Source organism: Hypoxylon fragiforme (assembly GCF_022984875.1).
Source record: "Hypoxylon fragiforme strain CBS 206.31 chromosome Unknown GGS25scaffold_9, whole genome shotgun sequence".
Lineage (NCBI taxonomy): Eukaryota > Fungi > Ascomycota > Sordariomycetes > Xylariales > Hypoxylaceae > Hypoxylon > Hypoxylon fragiforme.
The window spans coordinates 1,750,649-1,766,448 of record NW_026054764.1 but is presented as its reverse complement, the minus strand read 5'-3'; the positions used below and the strand labels follow the sequence as shown (position 1 = coordinate 1,766,448).

The following is a 15,800-nucleotide window of genomic DNA, read 5'->3' as shown; positions in this document are numbered from 1 at the left end:
CTAGGTATCCAAGTAGCAGTTTTAATAATAGTCTTGTACTATATGGCGAAGGATACCTATTTATCTTGATCCTCGTTACCAACTGACACTCCCCGAGAAGAAAAAAGAAAAAGACCGAATGTTCAGAACGGATGGATCTAAACTAATATGAACTACGTAGGCCTGTTACTGACTAACGAAGTCCGTCTAGATTACCTAGGTACCTTAGGCTATGACTTAGACTTGTCTCTGCCCGTCCAGATCTTGAAGCCGCGAGACAGCTCGACGACGGCCCGGAAGTGTTCCTCGGTGACAACAACCAGCCCGTCCTCGTTCCCGTCCTCGAGCGCCTCGGTCTCGGCCAATGCGACGGCCGTCTGCAGCGCGTTGCGGATCTCGCGACCATTCCATTCTAGGGCGCGCACGGCGACGTTCTCGTACACGTACTTGCGCGCCGCGGGGCAGACGTGCACTTTTTCGCCGCTGTCGCGCTCGAGGCGCTCGAAGCCGCCGAGCCAGATCTTGGCGCGGTTGGCGTCCGTCAGCGCACGATAGTGCAGGGCGACGTGGATGCGCGACGTGAAGGCCGAGTCGAACGTCTGCACGCGGTTCGTTGTCAGGAACAGCACGCCCCGGTAGTACTCGAGCGCGCGCAGGAACACCGACACCAGCCCGTTGCGCTCGATGTCCTGGGCCTGTCGCGCCTCTAGGAACACGTCCGCCTCGTCGATCAGCACCATCGCCCCGAACCGCTCCCCCAGCTTCAGGAAGTAGCCGAGCTCGCGCTCCACCACGTGCGAGTTGGGGTTCAGGAGGTCGCCGCTCGTGAGAGATAGCAAGGGTCGACCAGTGAGCTCCGCGATGGCCTCCGCCGTGCAAGTTTTGCCGACGCCCGGAGATCCGTGGAGCAAGAAGATGCGGCCCTGGCCTTTGTTCATGATGAAGTCGCTGGGCCACGGGCTGACCTGGCCGTGGGCGCTCGCAAACTTGCCGATCAGGGCCTGGATCGTGAGCTTGATCTTGTCGTCGAGCACGAGGTGCTCGAACGCCTCCTTGTCGGCGATCGCCTCGTCCAAGTGCTCGACGTCGAAGTAGGCCCATCGTCGTTGGCCGAGGACAAATCCTGGCACGACTTTTCTGAGAACCAGGTAGTATAGATCGCTTTCCGGCGCGGCATCTTTTTGAGGGTCGCGAGCTTTGAAAGAGGCAAAGGCGCTCAGGGCCTCGTTTTTATCAGTCCTATTGTGACAGGCGGCACAGCCACAGCGAGGAGCAAAGTAAGGTAGTTGGTCATTTCCGAGTACATCGTGCGGTGGCTGGCCGTGGTGGGTGCCTTGTTTCGGGCAGTAGAACTTTGTAAATCCGATAGAGTCGACAACGACTCGGCCACTGACATAGCCGGTGGCGCCGAGAACATCCCACCCGCTGGAAGAGCGTAGGTCGATAAGATCTCCTTCGTAAGACCTGTACTTTGGTCCCGTATAAAGTTCCCAGGCCTTCTTACCGAGCATGATCTGCTTGGCCTGGGTATCTTGAGGGCTCACACCGTCTTCGCCTCGGAAGAAACGGGCGGGGATGATGGGGAGGTTCGCGATGGCCTGCTCACCGGAGAAGGGATCGATTCCGAATACGCGTGTGGTGCGACGGAACCTCCCATCGATACCGCTATAGCATAGGTTCCAACCATGAATAGTGTAAGGCATAGGGCGCTCTTCGCCGGGGTGAGAACCGCCGAAGATTGTGGAGATGACAAATGAAGTCCACTTGCCGTCCAGCATACTATAAATGACCTCGCCGGGTTTCAAGATCAACCAGAGGTTTTTGAAGCTAGCCGAGGGGATGCCGCTGTTGTGTCTCTTCTCTTCTTCAGTGATCACAGGTCGAAATGTCTTCTCGAGGAAACTGAGAAGCACGTCGATATGTTTAGTAGTGATAGAGGCATACTCCTCATCGTGAGTATCTGGCTGATGAGATCTGTAGTATGCAAGGTCCTCTAAATGGTGAATTAAGACGTGATACGGTGCGTCTATCTTGACGCTGTCTCCAAGGAAGGATGTCCCCGGATAATATCCTACGATGGCCCTAAGAGCGTTGATGAGGTGGACAGAGTTGATAACCATAGAGGTTTTTTCTTGGTTAACAGCCTCCGTCTCCACGTCTTCGTTGTCGTCATCACCCCTACGAAGCCCACTGTGCAGAGGGCGAATGTTGGATGACCGTCCCTTTCTGACAAGCCAGGTGGAGATCTTAGTTATGATCTCGAGGATTGGCTTCTTTATCGTAGAAATCCCTGGTTCGTCCAAATCGTCAAGTTGAATGTTGATAGGCACCTGGCTACGATGTACTAGGTTTGGCGAAATTGTAAGCAAATATAGACAGACAAGCTTAAGCGGTTTAGGGGTTGGGGCTAGCTTACCATCGCTGAGCTTTCCAAGCCACCCCTTATACTGAAGAATATAACAAATATCTGGAACTTCGTCTTCGACAAGTTCTGTAGCTGCATCACCATTGGCGGCAGACCTTGCAACTAAAGCCTTCAACTTCTCAATGTTATTATATTCGTCATCTTGGCATGCGGCTGGCAAGGGTTCAATTTCTTCGAAGCTGTTGAAAGAGCTGATATCGTCATCCATCTTATGAATATTCTTGTTTCAGTACCGGAGAAAAAAAAAACAAAAAACTATCTAGACAGCTAGCTAGCTAACTACGTACGAGTTTAACAGTGAATGTAAGAAGCAGATCTGGGAATGAAAAGAGAAAAAATGTTTGTGCTCTTGTTTACCTCACCATTCCGTCACTATATAGGGCGCTGTAGCTGCATGTTGCCGAGTCGCTTTAACCAACGGTTGCCTTTTTCTAGGCCAGGACCAACGACTTGTAGGCATAATGCCGAGTATTCGTGCGTGCACTTAGCAAGGCTGATCCAATAGAGCAGACAGGCTGGCAGGTTGGTAGGTTAGAAACAGTTGTATTCGTGACGAAGTTGGCTGTGACTCAGACCTGCATATTGCAAGGAGCAAGGCTCGTGATACAACACGGCAGCCTTAACTTGCGTCTAACTGCATGATAGCTATTACAACATAAGGCGCCCAATGATATATCATGGAAATGATTAACCCAAAAAAGAACTCAGTGTCTTACGTAGGAACCACACCACTCGCCCCTATCGTTTGCTTGAAGATCTGTAACGAGAGTTCTGGCTCTGAATCCAAGTCAATATCCGTAGTTACATCCAGCCTGATGACTTGTAGCATGGGGTGTCCAACTTACGATAGAAGGCTGTGTTGTGTCCCGCCCCGAAGATACGCATAGAGATTAGGTTGTCTAGGGACTTATAAGTCCCCTTTTGCTCGCCGTTGAGCGTGTACGGCACCATCGGTTGGTTTGCGAATGTCTCCTGCTTTGCCCACTCGATCGTATCTGCCACTTTCGTCGTTCCGAACCAGTTTGAGACATAGTCAGCGTCGCCTGTCCAGATGACGACTCTGACACCAGCTTGAATAACGGTGGAGAGTTGGTCCATAAATGAGCGGGCGTCTATTCTCTTTGTTAACAGGTATGTCCATGAAATGTATCGCAGTGAACCTTACCGTCACCTCCTAGGTAGAAGCCAGCCTGGCCTGATCGAGTTGTAAAGTTTACTCTTGCTCCAAGAGCCCTTTGGATTTCTGGCCTTTGCAGATAAGCACTATACGCATCAGAAGGCCTCGATGAGGGATCGCGTATGTCGCCGAGAAAGAAACCTGGCTGGTTCTCGTTCAAGAGAGCTACGACAGGGTACTCGATCTCGTTTGTATACGACTTCCAAGCAGTGGCACAGTCCTCATTCGTATTGGTAGCTATGCACTTATCAAGCAGAGCCGCACATTTCGTGTCAAACCGGTTGATAAGCTCGTCGTGGAAAGACTCGTTGATCAACCGCCTGTATGAATTGTTGTATAAATACTCAATGTTGGCCTTCTCTTGAATCTTGGCATCGAACCAACCATTGCTGATGCTTAGGAATCGCATGTGGATCACTTCTCCTGAGATGTCTCCTCGACCAATTGCTTGGTTCTGTGCTATGATGTAGCGCGCAAACTCGGGCCCGTAATGGCCTCCATACGACTCAGTCAAGATTCCGAAGTCACGACTCTCATATTCGGGGAATTTCTGGTAGAATGCTTGTAATAGTTTCCATACATAAGGGGCGGCTTCTCCAGTGGAATTGATCGTTGCGTTGCCATATGTAAACCCAACGCCCACTGGTTGATCGATGTACAGCATGTTGGCATAGTTGTTGTAACTATTTGGGTTTACGGATGGCTCTGTCTCATTATCAACGAAGTTGCAAGGCCCGTTCTGGGTAAATAATCCAAACTCGGAGGCATCGCCAGGGCCACCACCAAAGAATGCCATGAGGGGCGCTTCCTGAGGATTCTCACGAGCTTCGAAAAACCTTGATTGCTATGCTTAGTTGACTTATTCATAAAATGAGTTAGGTAGGTGCCTATATACCAACGTACCAGAACCACATGTTGAGGTCATCACCTGCTGTAATGTATCCGGAGTATTGGTTAACCCCCGGTGTTGTTTCGCATATGCCTGAGTTCTTGACAAATGTCATCTTGGAATTCATGGCAGCATGCTCGAAGACATTTGGCGAAGCTGGTCCCGCTATCGCCGAAGCAGCCATAAAGGCTCCGACTGAGAACTTGAGTGTCCACTGCATCTTCAAAGATATGGAAGTTGTGAAATTCAATGGTCCCTTTTCCGTGTGGACAAGTATAGAAAGGGAGTGGTATGTAGAGAGATAATATACTTATCACATGGCGTTTTCTCTGGCAGTTTAAGACGTCTAACATGAGTTCCATCCTTGACTGTGCCGTCTCATGGACTGTTCCTAGCCAATAAGAGTTACTATAGTGTTGGAAAGACCTGCTCGGACCATATCAGCATGCAGACGTTGCCGAGATGACGACCAAACTTCACCAAAGGCACATACCCGTGTTCGCCAAGGAAGACCACCAGGGCCCATGTATTCTACAAGGTGCACAGCCACACCACATTACATCGTAATTAAAAGAAATACCGTGAACTTACCTATCTACGTAGGTGAATAATGATTAGTGATCCTGAAGGACTCTTGGGTTGATAGATAAATATAAAAGGCGCGACTATGGATTATATTAAGAGATAGCTTCATATTCAATTTAGGTGTGGCGGGGGGTTCGTTTGATTTATATAATATTTTGAAGCCATTGATATATTGTCATATATTGTAAGGTTAGGCAGTATTACTTGATCACTTGATCGTCTTGGTGGCAGACTTGATGCACTCGTCAATGATGTCAACCCACTTCAAAGCATTGTAAATGTCTTTGTTGTCGATGCTTTCCACCAGCCCAGGGAATACAGCTAAAAATAGGAGTTAGCAATACACTTCATTGCGGTTCAGATTTGAGTTGCCTAGATAAGTACGTACCTCCCGCATAACCGGTCCATATGCCAGGTGCAAAGACGACGTGTTTGAACCAAGGCCGGCCGTCTAAGCCGCCTGGGTATAGGAAAGCACGTTCAATCTTCTTATATTTAGCGTTGGTGAACCGAATCTCGTGGAGCAGCTTGAGCTTGCTGATCCACTTCCACCAGGGAATGTGTTCATTCGCTTTCTCCGCTAGCTCATCGGCTTTAGCATCCAACTTAACTGCAGCCTCCTTCAAGTCAATGGCAGACTGGTGTAAGTGCCCCAGGGCCTTGCGAAGAAGGGCTGGGTCGCCCTTGGTCTCGGTGCCAACATTTCGAGATCTAAACTGGAAGATTTCTTCTTCGGTGGAAGGTTCTAGATCGGTGTCCTCAAATTTCTCTTCGACATTTCGAATATAACCCTTTAGTGCTTCGGCATAATCCGTTGCGTTCAGCGCGATAACTGGCGTTTCGGCTAGTTTTGCAGTAACAAGACCAAGAACCTGCGCCATCGCCTTATGATATACAAATCCAGGGTCCCCAAACTCGGACATCCAATGATAGCTATCATAATTGCTGTGGTATTGGTAGATGGGGGATCCACCAGTTTGTCCGCCGAAACCCATGTCCAGACTGGGGATACCAGCAAAATCTTGGAAAGCCGTAAAGTCACTGCCGCTTCCCATCGTGCTGATATGCCCATCCCAAAGGTCACGCACAGTCTGGCCCTTGACAGTTTGATTAGGTGACTGCACTAAAGCAGTCACATCGTAAAGAAGGTTATGCAGTAAAGGAGCTGCAGAGGCCGAGAATACGGGGCTGCGAACACCTACGTCGACATTAATGTAAGCGACGTTGGCATCGGAAAGCCATGGTAGATATTCCTCCACCCATTCGGTGCTGCCAACCAGCCCGTACTCTTCACCATCCCAACTGCCAAAGACGATGGTTCGCAAAGGCTTCCAACCATTTTCTAGAGCCTGGCCAAAGCTACGGATTACTTCATTTAGTACGGCAGATCCGCTATTAGGGTCGCCCGCCCCGCCGGCAATCCACGCATCCCGATGGTTACCGACGACAATCACTTCATCGGGGATGGTCCCATTGATGATGCCGATGACATCCCACATCGGGGTAATGGTGTAGTCTTGTTCATTATAGAGGTTGAGGACAACGTTGTCTGGCGAGGGGCCGACGTTGTATTTGATTCCTTTATGACCGAGGCCGGTGTTCCGGGTCCAATATTTGCCGAAGTCCTTAGCTTGAGGACCGACTCCATTCAGAGCCCCCAGTATAGGCAGCGCCTCTACGAAAGATATGGGTAAAGATGGGATGCTTGGGATAGCTCCATCGACTGGCATCCGTGGCACGCCCGGCTTAGAGGGGTACCCAGGAGTGGTGGGATCACCGGGTGCGACGCTGAGAAACTGGACACTTCCTCGCTGGACACTGCTGGGGTGCCGTGCGGGACCATTTGGATATGCGTCAAAGCCATTTGCCTCGGTAATTTCACCATCATCACCAGGGTCGGTGAAGAGGACACAACCGATCATGCCAAGCTCTTGAGCTCGCTTGACCTTCAAACCTCGAAAGATGCCTCCATAGCGAGCGACAGCAATTTTACCAGCAAGGCTAATGTTAGCTTCAAGGAGATCCTCAAAGTCGAGATAAGTGCCGTAATTCACGTAGACAAAAGAACCAGTAACGTTGCCACTTGCGGAATAGCCATGGAAAGTTGGGATGCTTTCCTCTAGTTGGGTCGTGGAATCTTCCTCGAGCTCATCCTCCTTCAAGGTGGCTTCAAATGCGACTTTCCAAGTGCCAGGATTAGAAGAGTCTGATTTGGACTTCTCTAAAAGAGCGAGTCGATGATCAACGGGATAGTTGATATAGGTATCATATGCTACGATGTCTGATTTGATTCCCCATTCATTCCAACGATCCCTCGTCCATTCGGCCTATAATCAATGTCAATGAGTGTTTTGATATAATCTACTGAAGTACTAGTTATGTCCAAGAAAATTATAGAAAATAGGGGGCTTACCTGGGACAAGTTCTTGCCGGCCAGGTGTGGGCCAGAAGTGTAGTACTTGCTCCATTCGGCGGCTTTAGCTGGGCTGGGAGTATCTAAGAGAATGCCCTTCAGGTCGTCATAGGTAAGACGGGTCTTATTATGGCCAGGCCAGTGGCGATGTGTGGTGTGGTGTGGTGCGAAGACGAGGGTGACAAAAAATACAATAAAGAGAGCAATTAAAGATGAACCTAAGGCGACGGAGCAAAACCGGCGAATAGTTCGATGGGGGTATCTTTGGCGAACAGGGCCGATGACAACGGTGGTGATTAATGGTGTGCGTTCATTTGCCATCTTTTCATCGCGACCAAGGCACGGCTTGGTAGAATTCATGATAGCTTTGTGGGAGGCATTGATGAGCAAAAGTTACGGAGTGCCTATTTGTTTTGCCACTCCGATGTGATAAAATTGAAAGAAGTACGGGAATGTTGTAATCTTGCTATGTTGCTGCTATGTTGCCATGTCGCCATCGGATTCGGTCATTCTATGACCGACTTATCTAAGTGGGACCGCGGTCGCAAAGATAAGCATTTTAATGTTGCATTAGTTATGTTAGGTGCTAAAACATCAAGCATAACTATTAACTACTCTACCTACTGTAGGTATGCATACATACATAGCACTTAATGATAGTTTTTATAGTTTTTAATAACTATTGAAACTCTAATATATATGTACTATACTATGGTAGTAGAACCTAACATAGCAGTGCCTATTACCTGTAAGACGCATATTCCCTTTGCTTACATATATACTACATACCTATATATATAGCAACTTGGAAGTGATACTAAAGATCCAAATGTCCAAACTCGATATGATACGTGATACCCTTCGACGTGTCCTTCAAACATACAGTATCTGCTGTCTCATACCGTTTTCTCATTGGGCTTATGCCATCTTACATGAATAGAACCCATCATGTTTGAAACTGGTTAACCTATTAACTAGGTATACATTAGTCAATGTTCTGTTGTATACGGCGTAACTGGAGTTTGTCTGAGTGCATTCAATATGTTAGGGTCCCATAGCCGCATTGCGCACTCGTCAGGGTCTTAACTTACCTGCCTACTACTAGTAGTACGCTAACCTAGTACATAGCATACTACTGGGTAGCGGGGGCTGATGCGGGGGCTTACGAGGGGCACTGTATTAGCCAATGAAAACGTGGAATTCGAACGAATAGCGGAATGAGCTCAAGCCTTACAGCGATTACCACCTTGCTGCAGCGTAGATCCCTCCTGTACATCCTCAACTCTTCCTGAAGTTCCTGTTCACTCCCTTGTCCTGTTGTGGTCACTGGTCAGGAGGCTGGATGTTAGCGTGTGACCTTCCTGAGCTCGTTTGGAGTTTTTCCTAATCTCGCAGCCGTATCGCACTTCTTTTTCATCTTTTCAAGGTTCCCTTAATATTTCTTCTAATACTTTTTACAGCATTCCTTTCTATAACTTCCGACACCGGACATCTTACCTTACCTACCTAGTATCTAGGGCATCTAGGGCATCTTACCTTGCCTGTCTCAGTAGCAAGGTGTGAATCGTGTGGATCGTGTGATGAAAGAAGGGAGCGGCCTGGGAGCCAGGTTGATTGATCTTGGGGTCTCACTGCAATGTTCGTCTCTCCATGCATCGGATGGCATGCCTATTTCCGATTCGTAAGCTGGCTATCCCTATTCAGACGAAGGCGGGTCGTTGAGTGATAGACAGCCCGCTATAACACAACAAAGACCCTGTCTACAACAATAATCTTGGGCACCTTGTACCCTCCCACCAGGTAGTCATCGTCCAAGAAAAATTTTGCATGCAGCACATAATGTTACCCGTCCCTCTTGACGAAATGGGCCGGCCCACCGCTACGCTACCGCGCTTAATTTTGAGATTCTGGAGGCTTTGTAAGGTAAGGCACAAATCAGAAGCCGTCTATATGACGAGCGAGCTATCTAAGCAACGGCCTATCTCTATTTCCAGCTTAGCTCAATGGCATGGAGCATCTATGTACATAGTAGGCATGTACGTACTTTCCACGAGGTAACGACCGGCGATGAGTCGACGGCCCAGCCCAGTCCATCCTATGTTCGGTACAACAGTGCTAATGTCTGTGGGTGTTGTCAGGTAACATTTCCTAACGGTCCTCTTCTTTGTTTATAAAGTATTCATTCCCCACCAACTCAGAGCAACTGTCATACCTTTATGCTTCAGTTTGGTTGGTCCATTGGAACGATCGTCGTTTCTTATTTGTCTTAAAGCTTAAGCTGGAGTGGTTGCTCATCCACTTGGCATCTTGTTGTTCACTATTTGGGTCAATTCATTCTCTCTTTAAACTAGACACTGCTTTGCCAACCTACTTCGATATTATAAGTGAAGGGGATCAAGTCTTCAACTTTTATACTCCAGCCTTTCGGCTTTCTGGTACCCTATTCTATAAACAACAATCATGACTACTAAACACCATCCCCCGAAACTGCCAGTCCAGCAGCTGGCCATATTGGGTGAGCTCAACTCGTTTCTTTACCAACTCATGCTATCGTCAATTGCATAGTACCCTTTGTATAAGAAGGGCGTGCGTGGCCATTGACGGATAATAATACCCTGTCCCGAATGACCTATTATACGTATTTAGAGTTGTACCGCTGTGCTCAATATACTATGGTTTTATTTAAGTGCTATGGAATGTGCCCAGGTCCGAGAAAAAGCTGAAAGTTCCCTATACAATATTCACTTTGTTTGATACTATGTAACTCGGTCACTCTAGGCAGTCGAGCGCTATCCGGGGATATTTGCATAGTGTTGCACATAGTTGAACATGAAGTCTAGACGATAAGAACGAGACCGTATATAGTGGCATTACCAGGTACTTCTTCCCCTTATCATACCTTATGCTAACTTTGCTCTTAGCTGTTGCACGGTTTGCTGAACCCCTCGCCTATACCTCTGTTTTTCCATACCTCCCTGAGATGATCGCTAGTTTCGGCGTCGAACAGAAAGAAGTTGCAAAATGGGCCGGCGTCACCAGCTCTGTATTTTCCTTGGCTCAGAGCTTAACCGCTGTAGCTTGGGGCAGGGCATCTGATCGTATAGGCAGAAAACCTGTCATCATGGTTGGGCTTCTCTGTACCATGACTTGTTTCCTGATTTGGGGGATGTCGACAAGCCTAACAATGGCTATTGTTGTTCGCGCCATCCAAGGAGCATGCAATGGAAACGGTACGTATCGAGGGTCATTACTCTTATGGAGAGGCTTGCTGCTAACTGTGCCGAAGTTGGTATTATTAGGACGATGGTTGCCGAGATGGTGACCGAGAGAGAACTCCAACCGAAGGCCTTCTCTGTAATGCCTTTAGTCTGGAGTATCGGTTCGGTATTCGGGCCCGCTTTCGGTGGCCTTTTCGCAAAGCCAGCAGATCAATGGCCAGGTGTTTTCGGCAACAGCAAGTTCTTGAAGGACTATCCGTTTGCTTTCCCTAATATTATAGGTTCCGTGTTTTTTATGATATCTCTCGCGACCGGTATTCTCTTCCTCAAGGAAACATTGCATAGTAAACGCCATACGCGGGACTGGGGTCTCGTCCTTGGCGACCGCATTAAGGAGGCATTCATGGTTTCCCCTCGACGACGAGCGCAACGGCTACGACGGTATTCAATTCAAGACGCAGAAGTATCAGCGCCACTATTAGGAACAACCACTACTACAAAGACGGCAAGGGTCTCTATTATAGAGACGAAGATCCATGATCATAAACCTTTACCTCTGAGTGCGGTATTCAGCCGCCAAAGCGTCATCAATCTTATCACCTACACATTCCTAGCCTTACACTCCGTCGCATACGACCAAGTTCTGCCCGTGTTCCTCAACTACCCACCAGTAGCCCATACCCCCGAGAACACGTCGCTCCCCTTTTCCTTTAGCGGCGGCTTCGGTTTAACCCACGCCCGTATTGGTACCATCTTCGCAGGATACGGTATCGTCTCCGGGCTAATTCAGTTTCTCCTATTCCCCTCATTGTGCAAGCGCTTCGGTGTGCTAAGCTGCTTCAGGGCCTGCGTTTTGATCTTCCCCCTTGTTTACATTGTCACTCCCTACACGGTGCTATTCGAAGACACGACCACGCGCTACACTCTCCTCTGCATCATCCTAGTCGTCAAGTCGTTCGCGGTGATCGTCGGCTTCCCCTGCACCACCATTCTACTCACCAACAGCGCCACCAGTCTGAACATCCTCGGCACCCTCAACGGCTTCGCGACTACGTTTAGCGCTCTGGGACGTGCCAGTGGTCCAGCTATGTCCGGCGTTGCCTTCACCTGGGGTGTCAAGCACAACATGATCAGTCTACCGTGGTGGATCCTAGCATTCATAGCAGTTTTAGGGGCCATACCTGCGTGGATGATCGTTGACACCGACGGGCCGAGCGGTGCTAGTTCCCCGGCTGACAGCGAAGACGAGGAGGACATCGAGGTTGATGACGAGATTATAATCGACGACAGCGAAGAGGACGACGAGATCAACGGACCTGAGGCTACCCGAACACAAGAAGATGTCCTCATAGCAGGCTCACGGCCTGCTAACAACTATGGAACACTAGGGACTGGGAAAGTCCTGACCCCGACTACGTAACCAGATGGCCTTACGGTGGGGGATTTATGACTTTTGAGGGGATGTATATGTTGGCTCTCACGATAGTAAGTAAATGTTCTCACGATGGAGACGAAAACAAACGAATGTACACGACTTTGGACTACGTAGGTATCACATCACATCACATCACATCTACATACATGTACGGACCTTTCTCTCTGAAACGAATCGAAGTAACGGGGGTTTTTTAAACAAAAATGACATGGCTATCACATAATCAATCACATCACGCTTCAATGGGGGAAAGGAGTTACGGAGCATTGAAAAATTGGGGTTTGCGATGAATGGCATGGAGTTAGTGTTTTTCTTCTACTAAGCACATACTGTACATATGTAGATTTCCCTTGCAAGTACTAAGCATACTGTAGGAAGCTTGCTGCGTCAATTGACATCAATTAGAATATCTCACTGCAATACTGAATATGTTGTCAAGTTATGATTGATTCGCATGCTATATTTAACTGATGCAGATGCTGATGCTATTCCGCGTCTCGTGCGCCCATAAAAAGGACCAACGTGAATCCCCCCTTCCGTGTCAAGTACCTATCCATCAGGCTGACATGACCTCCTCCCTTTTCCGTGCCGTATAACGCCTGTAAATGGTATGAAGCTATTTCGCATATCAAGCATGCAAGCTTTCAAGAGGTATCACTACTTATTTTACTTTTCCGTTCCGAAGACTATCTTTTTCTTTTTTAAAGGAGAAAGAAAAGGAGCATTATGCCCCAAATGACCCGCAATCATTTCTGGTAGATCCTACCAACCTACGAGCTCAGGCTAGTTCGCCACTTCGTCCAAACCCGGTTGAATCAGCTACCAGTCTGTCGACCCAAGCCTACTAGGCGTATAGTTTCTTCTCGTAGCTTTCCATGTTCACATTACCCTCAAGTTGGGCGCTCGCCGTTCGAATCTCGAATCGAAGAGACCCGTTGGCTGCACTCTCATGCAGCTCTGCCAAGCTCCGCATACCGCAGTCTTGCATCGAATGCTTAAGGCCGGCTGCGAGGTATGGAACGAACTTGTTGATAGATCCGCGGTGAGCTACAGCCCCGGATACGCCTTGGGCTACCAGAACACTGTCGCCTTCGCTGAAATATCGTGCAGTGCCAGCGTTGCTTGCTTGGCTGTTCTTCCCACCAGCTCCAGCTTTCTTGTCTTGCATGGCGTCAATGCTGCCCATGCCACGATATGCCTTAACAAGCTTGCCCTCTCGCGAGACAAACGATGTGCCTGGCGACTCGGTTGTGCCGGCAAGTAGGCCACCCATCATGACAGTAGAAGCGCCGAGAGCTAAACCCTTGACGATGTGGCCAACGTTTTGGACACCGCCATCAGCGATACACGGTACACCAAATTTAGCCGCAAAGGCGGAAACGGAGTATACCGCAGCGGCTTGAGGGCGGCCTACAGCCATAACTTCTTGAGTGATGCAAGCACTTCCACTGCCCATTCCGATTCTCAACCCATCAACTCCTGCAGCAATCAGGTTTGCGGCCTGCTCACGAGTCACCACATTCCCACCAATGACATCAAGGCCAGGGTATTCCTGTTTGATCCATTTGACCATCTCAATTTGGTACATACTGTTGCCTTGGCTGCTGTCTAGGATGACAATGTCGAGACCAGCGTCAACAAGCTTTTGCAAGCGAGTCTTGTCCTCTGGTCGAGTACCGATAGCAGCAGCACATATGAGTTGTTTGGAGTCGGGGAGTTTGGAAGCGAGAGGGAAATGCAAGTTTTTGGTCAAATCGGAGCGTGAGATCATAGATACAAGGTTGAAGTCCTTGTCGACGATGGGTAGCTTGCCCTTCCGGGACTTTGCTAGAATCTTATTCGCCTCAGGGAGAGTAACACCTAGCTGAGCGGTGACTAGGTCGGTGACCATGACATTATCGACTGTTTGATTGAGGGTATCCTCAAACTGGAGATCGCGGTTCGTGACGATACCGAGGAGTTTGGAACCAAGTTTGCCAGACTCTATAGATATTTGTCAGTTCACTAGATCTTGAGATAACCAATGCGAAGAGAACAAAGTATAACCGGGTAGGCAGAGTTGACATCATCATAAAGAGCATAATTGTATCCCCATGACATTTCTGTCTATACGGTGGAACGAAAGTTATAATATTAGGTTTGTAATCATAAGATGCCAACATCGTGCCACAATAAAAAAATACGGGGAAAAGAAAAACAGGAAAAAAAGCAAAAAAGACTTACCAGTCACTGGGAAACCACCAAATCCCCATTTCTCCTTGAGGGCTTTGGCCTCTTCAACAGTGGTTCCTTTGGCAATGACAACGGGATCAACAATGAAACCATTCTCGTATCTCTTGACTTTCCTGACCATATCGGCCTGGGCATCAGGGGAGCAGTTGTGATGAATGACACCAAGGCCGCCCTGTAAAGCCATGTGAATAGCCATCTCATGTTCTGTGACGGTATCCATAGGAGAGGAGACAAAGGGAGTCTTCAGAGTGATCCTCTTCGTGACAGGGGAGTCGAGTACAACTTCAGAGGCAGGGAAGCCAATGTATCCCGGTAGGACTAGGAAATCATTGTATGTCAAACCACCACGCTGTTTGGTGTCGATAAGCTCCTCAATACCAAGGCCATCGCGAGACTCATACTCTTTCAAAGCCTCGATGGCAGTATGAAAGTCGCGGGCTTGAGCGTTGCCATTGACAGAAACAGATCCATTGAGAGACGGCATCTTAACTAAAAGATTCTAGCAAGTATCAATCAATGGTAAATTTCTTGAAGGTGAGGTCGAAGAAAACGTCGAGAATAAATTGACCTGTCGACGAATTGAATGGTTATCTTCTTCCCAAGAAAAAAAAGAAGAAAAAGGGAAAAAAGTTCGATGTAAACTCGAGTCCAATAAATTTTTTTTGTGTTCACTTGCTGCGGGGACCCTGTACAAACTTTAGTGCGGGGCAATTTAGCTATGTACTAGGTATGATCAGACCAATAGTTGTCGCTTATTGAGAGTTAAGTATTATTGCCAAGACAAAAAATTGTACGTAGCGTTTGACAGTGGAAGTGGAGTAAAAGAGCTTGGTTTTTTCGGAGTAAACCAATCATTGATACCTAAGGTAGGTCAAGTATATATAGGCGCACAGACCACTAAAACCCACTAAAAGAAGCTAGTGTATTTAGTGTAGTAGGCTAACTGGATAGAGTTCCATCCCATCTGGCACTTGGCAGCTCATGCTCTGTGCAAACCTTGTTTGTGGCAATTGGTGTGGCTGGCCAATGAGGGGCATCCTGGTTGCTCCCCATTCAAAGGTGAATAAATAAACAAACTTCCCAAAAAGGGTTTAAAAACGGTCGTCAGTTTTTTGGTTCTCTCCAGTTTCCGTCACCCAACCGAATAAGGCTGAGCAAGGCCCAACTCTACCTGACCGTTGCTCAATTGAATGTTTAGATTTTCCACATTTAGCCTACCAACGATACCCTCCATTCCTCTACTGTAGGAATTATTTACTACTACCTCCTATGAGTGCGCTGGAAGCGCGCGTGCTTTTCGATATTCGAGCAAACGCCGTTAAGTAAACGGGCCATGTTTTCTTGTTCATAATTGATATTCTACCCGTCATCATTGCTACATCATTTTTCAATTCGAAACACAAACAACAACAACAATTCATTCACCAATATTCTAGAGCTACTTACC

The 15,800-nt window shown here is 48.1% G+C and overlaps 5 protein-coding genes across 5 annotated transcripts; 1 reads left to right on the top strand and 4 right to left on the bottom strand.

Moving 5' to 3' along the window:
* Window positions 1-209: 209 nt before the first annotated feature.
* GGS25DRAFT_534722 (P-loop containing nucleoside triphosphate hydrolase protein) lies at window positions 210-2,995 on the bottom strand (the record flags this gene model as incomplete). The annotated part of the gene is made up of 2 exons (XM_049265806.1): window positions 2,396-2,995; window positions 210-2,323 (listed from the first exon to the last, which is right to left on the bottom strand). Exons 1-2 carry the CDS (start codon window positions 2,610-2,612, stop codon window positions 210-212), a joined length of 2,331 nt encoding a protein of 776 aa, XP_049113200.1. The 5' UTR covers window positions 2,613-2,995.
* On the bottom strand, window positions 2,865-4,894 carry GGS25DRAFT_455065 (putative carboxypeptidase S1). Its single transcript, XM_049258883.1, has 4 exons — window positions 4,485-4,894; window positions 3,570-4,417; window positions 3,250-3,516; window positions 2,865-3,181 (listed from the first exon to the last, which is right to left on the bottom strand). Exons 1-4 carry the CDS (start codon window positions 4,688-4,690, stop codon window positions 3,117-3,119), a joined length of 1,386 nt encoding a protein of 461 aa, XP_049113199.1. The 5' UTR covers window positions 4,691-4,894; the 3' UTR covers window positions 2,865-3,116.
* Window positions 4,895-5,263: 369 nt separating this feature from the next.
* GGS25DRAFT_525576 (Zn-dependent exopeptidase) lies at window positions 5,264-7,789 on the bottom strand (the record flags this gene model as incomplete). Its single annotated transcript, XM_049264821.1, has 3 exons — window positions 5,264-5,376; window positions 5,444-7,382; window positions 7,469-7,789. 3 exons carry the CDS (start codon window positions 7,787-7,789, stop codon window positions 5,264-5,266), a joined length of 2,373 nt encoding a protein of 790 aa, XP_049113198.1.
* A 2,201-nt stretch (window positions 7,790-9,990) lies between these two features.
* On the top strand, window positions 9,991-12,183 carry GGS25DRAFT_454849 (MFS general substrate transporter). The gene is made up of 2 exons (XM_049258881.1): window positions 9,991-10,698; window positions 10,755-12,183. Exons 1-2 carry the CDS (start codon window positions 10,371-10,373, stop codon window positions 12,104-12,106), a joined length of 1,680 nt encoding a protein of 559 aa, XP_049113197.1. The 5' UTR covers window positions 9,991-10,370; the 3' UTR covers window positions 12,107-12,183.
* A 367-nt stretch (window positions 12,184-12,550) lies between these two features.
* On the bottom strand, window positions 12,551-15,130 carry GGS25DRAFT_507670 (IMP dehydrogenase). The gene is made up of 2 exons (XM_049262406.1): window positions 14,345-15,130; window positions 12,551-14,104 (listed from the first exon to the last, which is right to left on the bottom strand). The coding sequence occupies exons 1-2, from the start codon at window positions 14,835-14,837 to the stop codon at window positions 12,966-12,968; spliced, it is 1,632 nt and encodes a 543-aa protein (XP_049113196.1). The 5' UTR covers window positions 14,838-15,130; the 3' UTR covers window positions 12,551-12,965.
* Between the last annotated feature and the right edge of the window lie 670 nt (window positions 15,131-15,800).

Coding starts and splice junctions, on each gene's coding strand:
- GGS25DRAFT_454849 (XM_049258881.1), top strand. CDS start 10,371: ATGCTAACTTTGCTCTTAGCTGTTGCACGGTTTGCTGAACCCCTCGCC. Junction 10,699..10,754: donor AGGAGCATGCAATGGAAACG/GTACGTATCGAG, acceptor ACTGTGCCGAAG/TTGGTATTATTAGGACGATG.
- GGS25DRAFT_455065 (XM_049258883.1), bottom strand. CDS start 4,690: ATGCAGTGGACACTCAAGTTCTCAGTCGGAGCCTTTATGGCTGCTTCG. Junction 4,418..4,484: donor GACCTCAACATGTGGTTCTG/GTACGTTGGTAT, acceptor ATAGCAATCAAG/GTTTTTCGAAGCTCGTGAGA. Junction 3,182..3,249: donor ACACAACACAGCCTTCTATC/GTAAGTTGGACA, acceptor ACTTGGATTCAG/AGCCAGAACTCTCGTTACAG.
- GGS25DRAFT_507670 (XM_049262406.1), bottom strand. CDS start 14,837: ATGCCGTCTCTCAATGGATCTGTTTCTGTCAATGGCAACGCTCAAGCC. Junction 14,105..14,344: donor TGGTGGTTTCCCAGTGACTG/GTAAGTCTTTTT, acceptor AAATATCTATAG/AGTCTGGCAAACTTGGTTCC.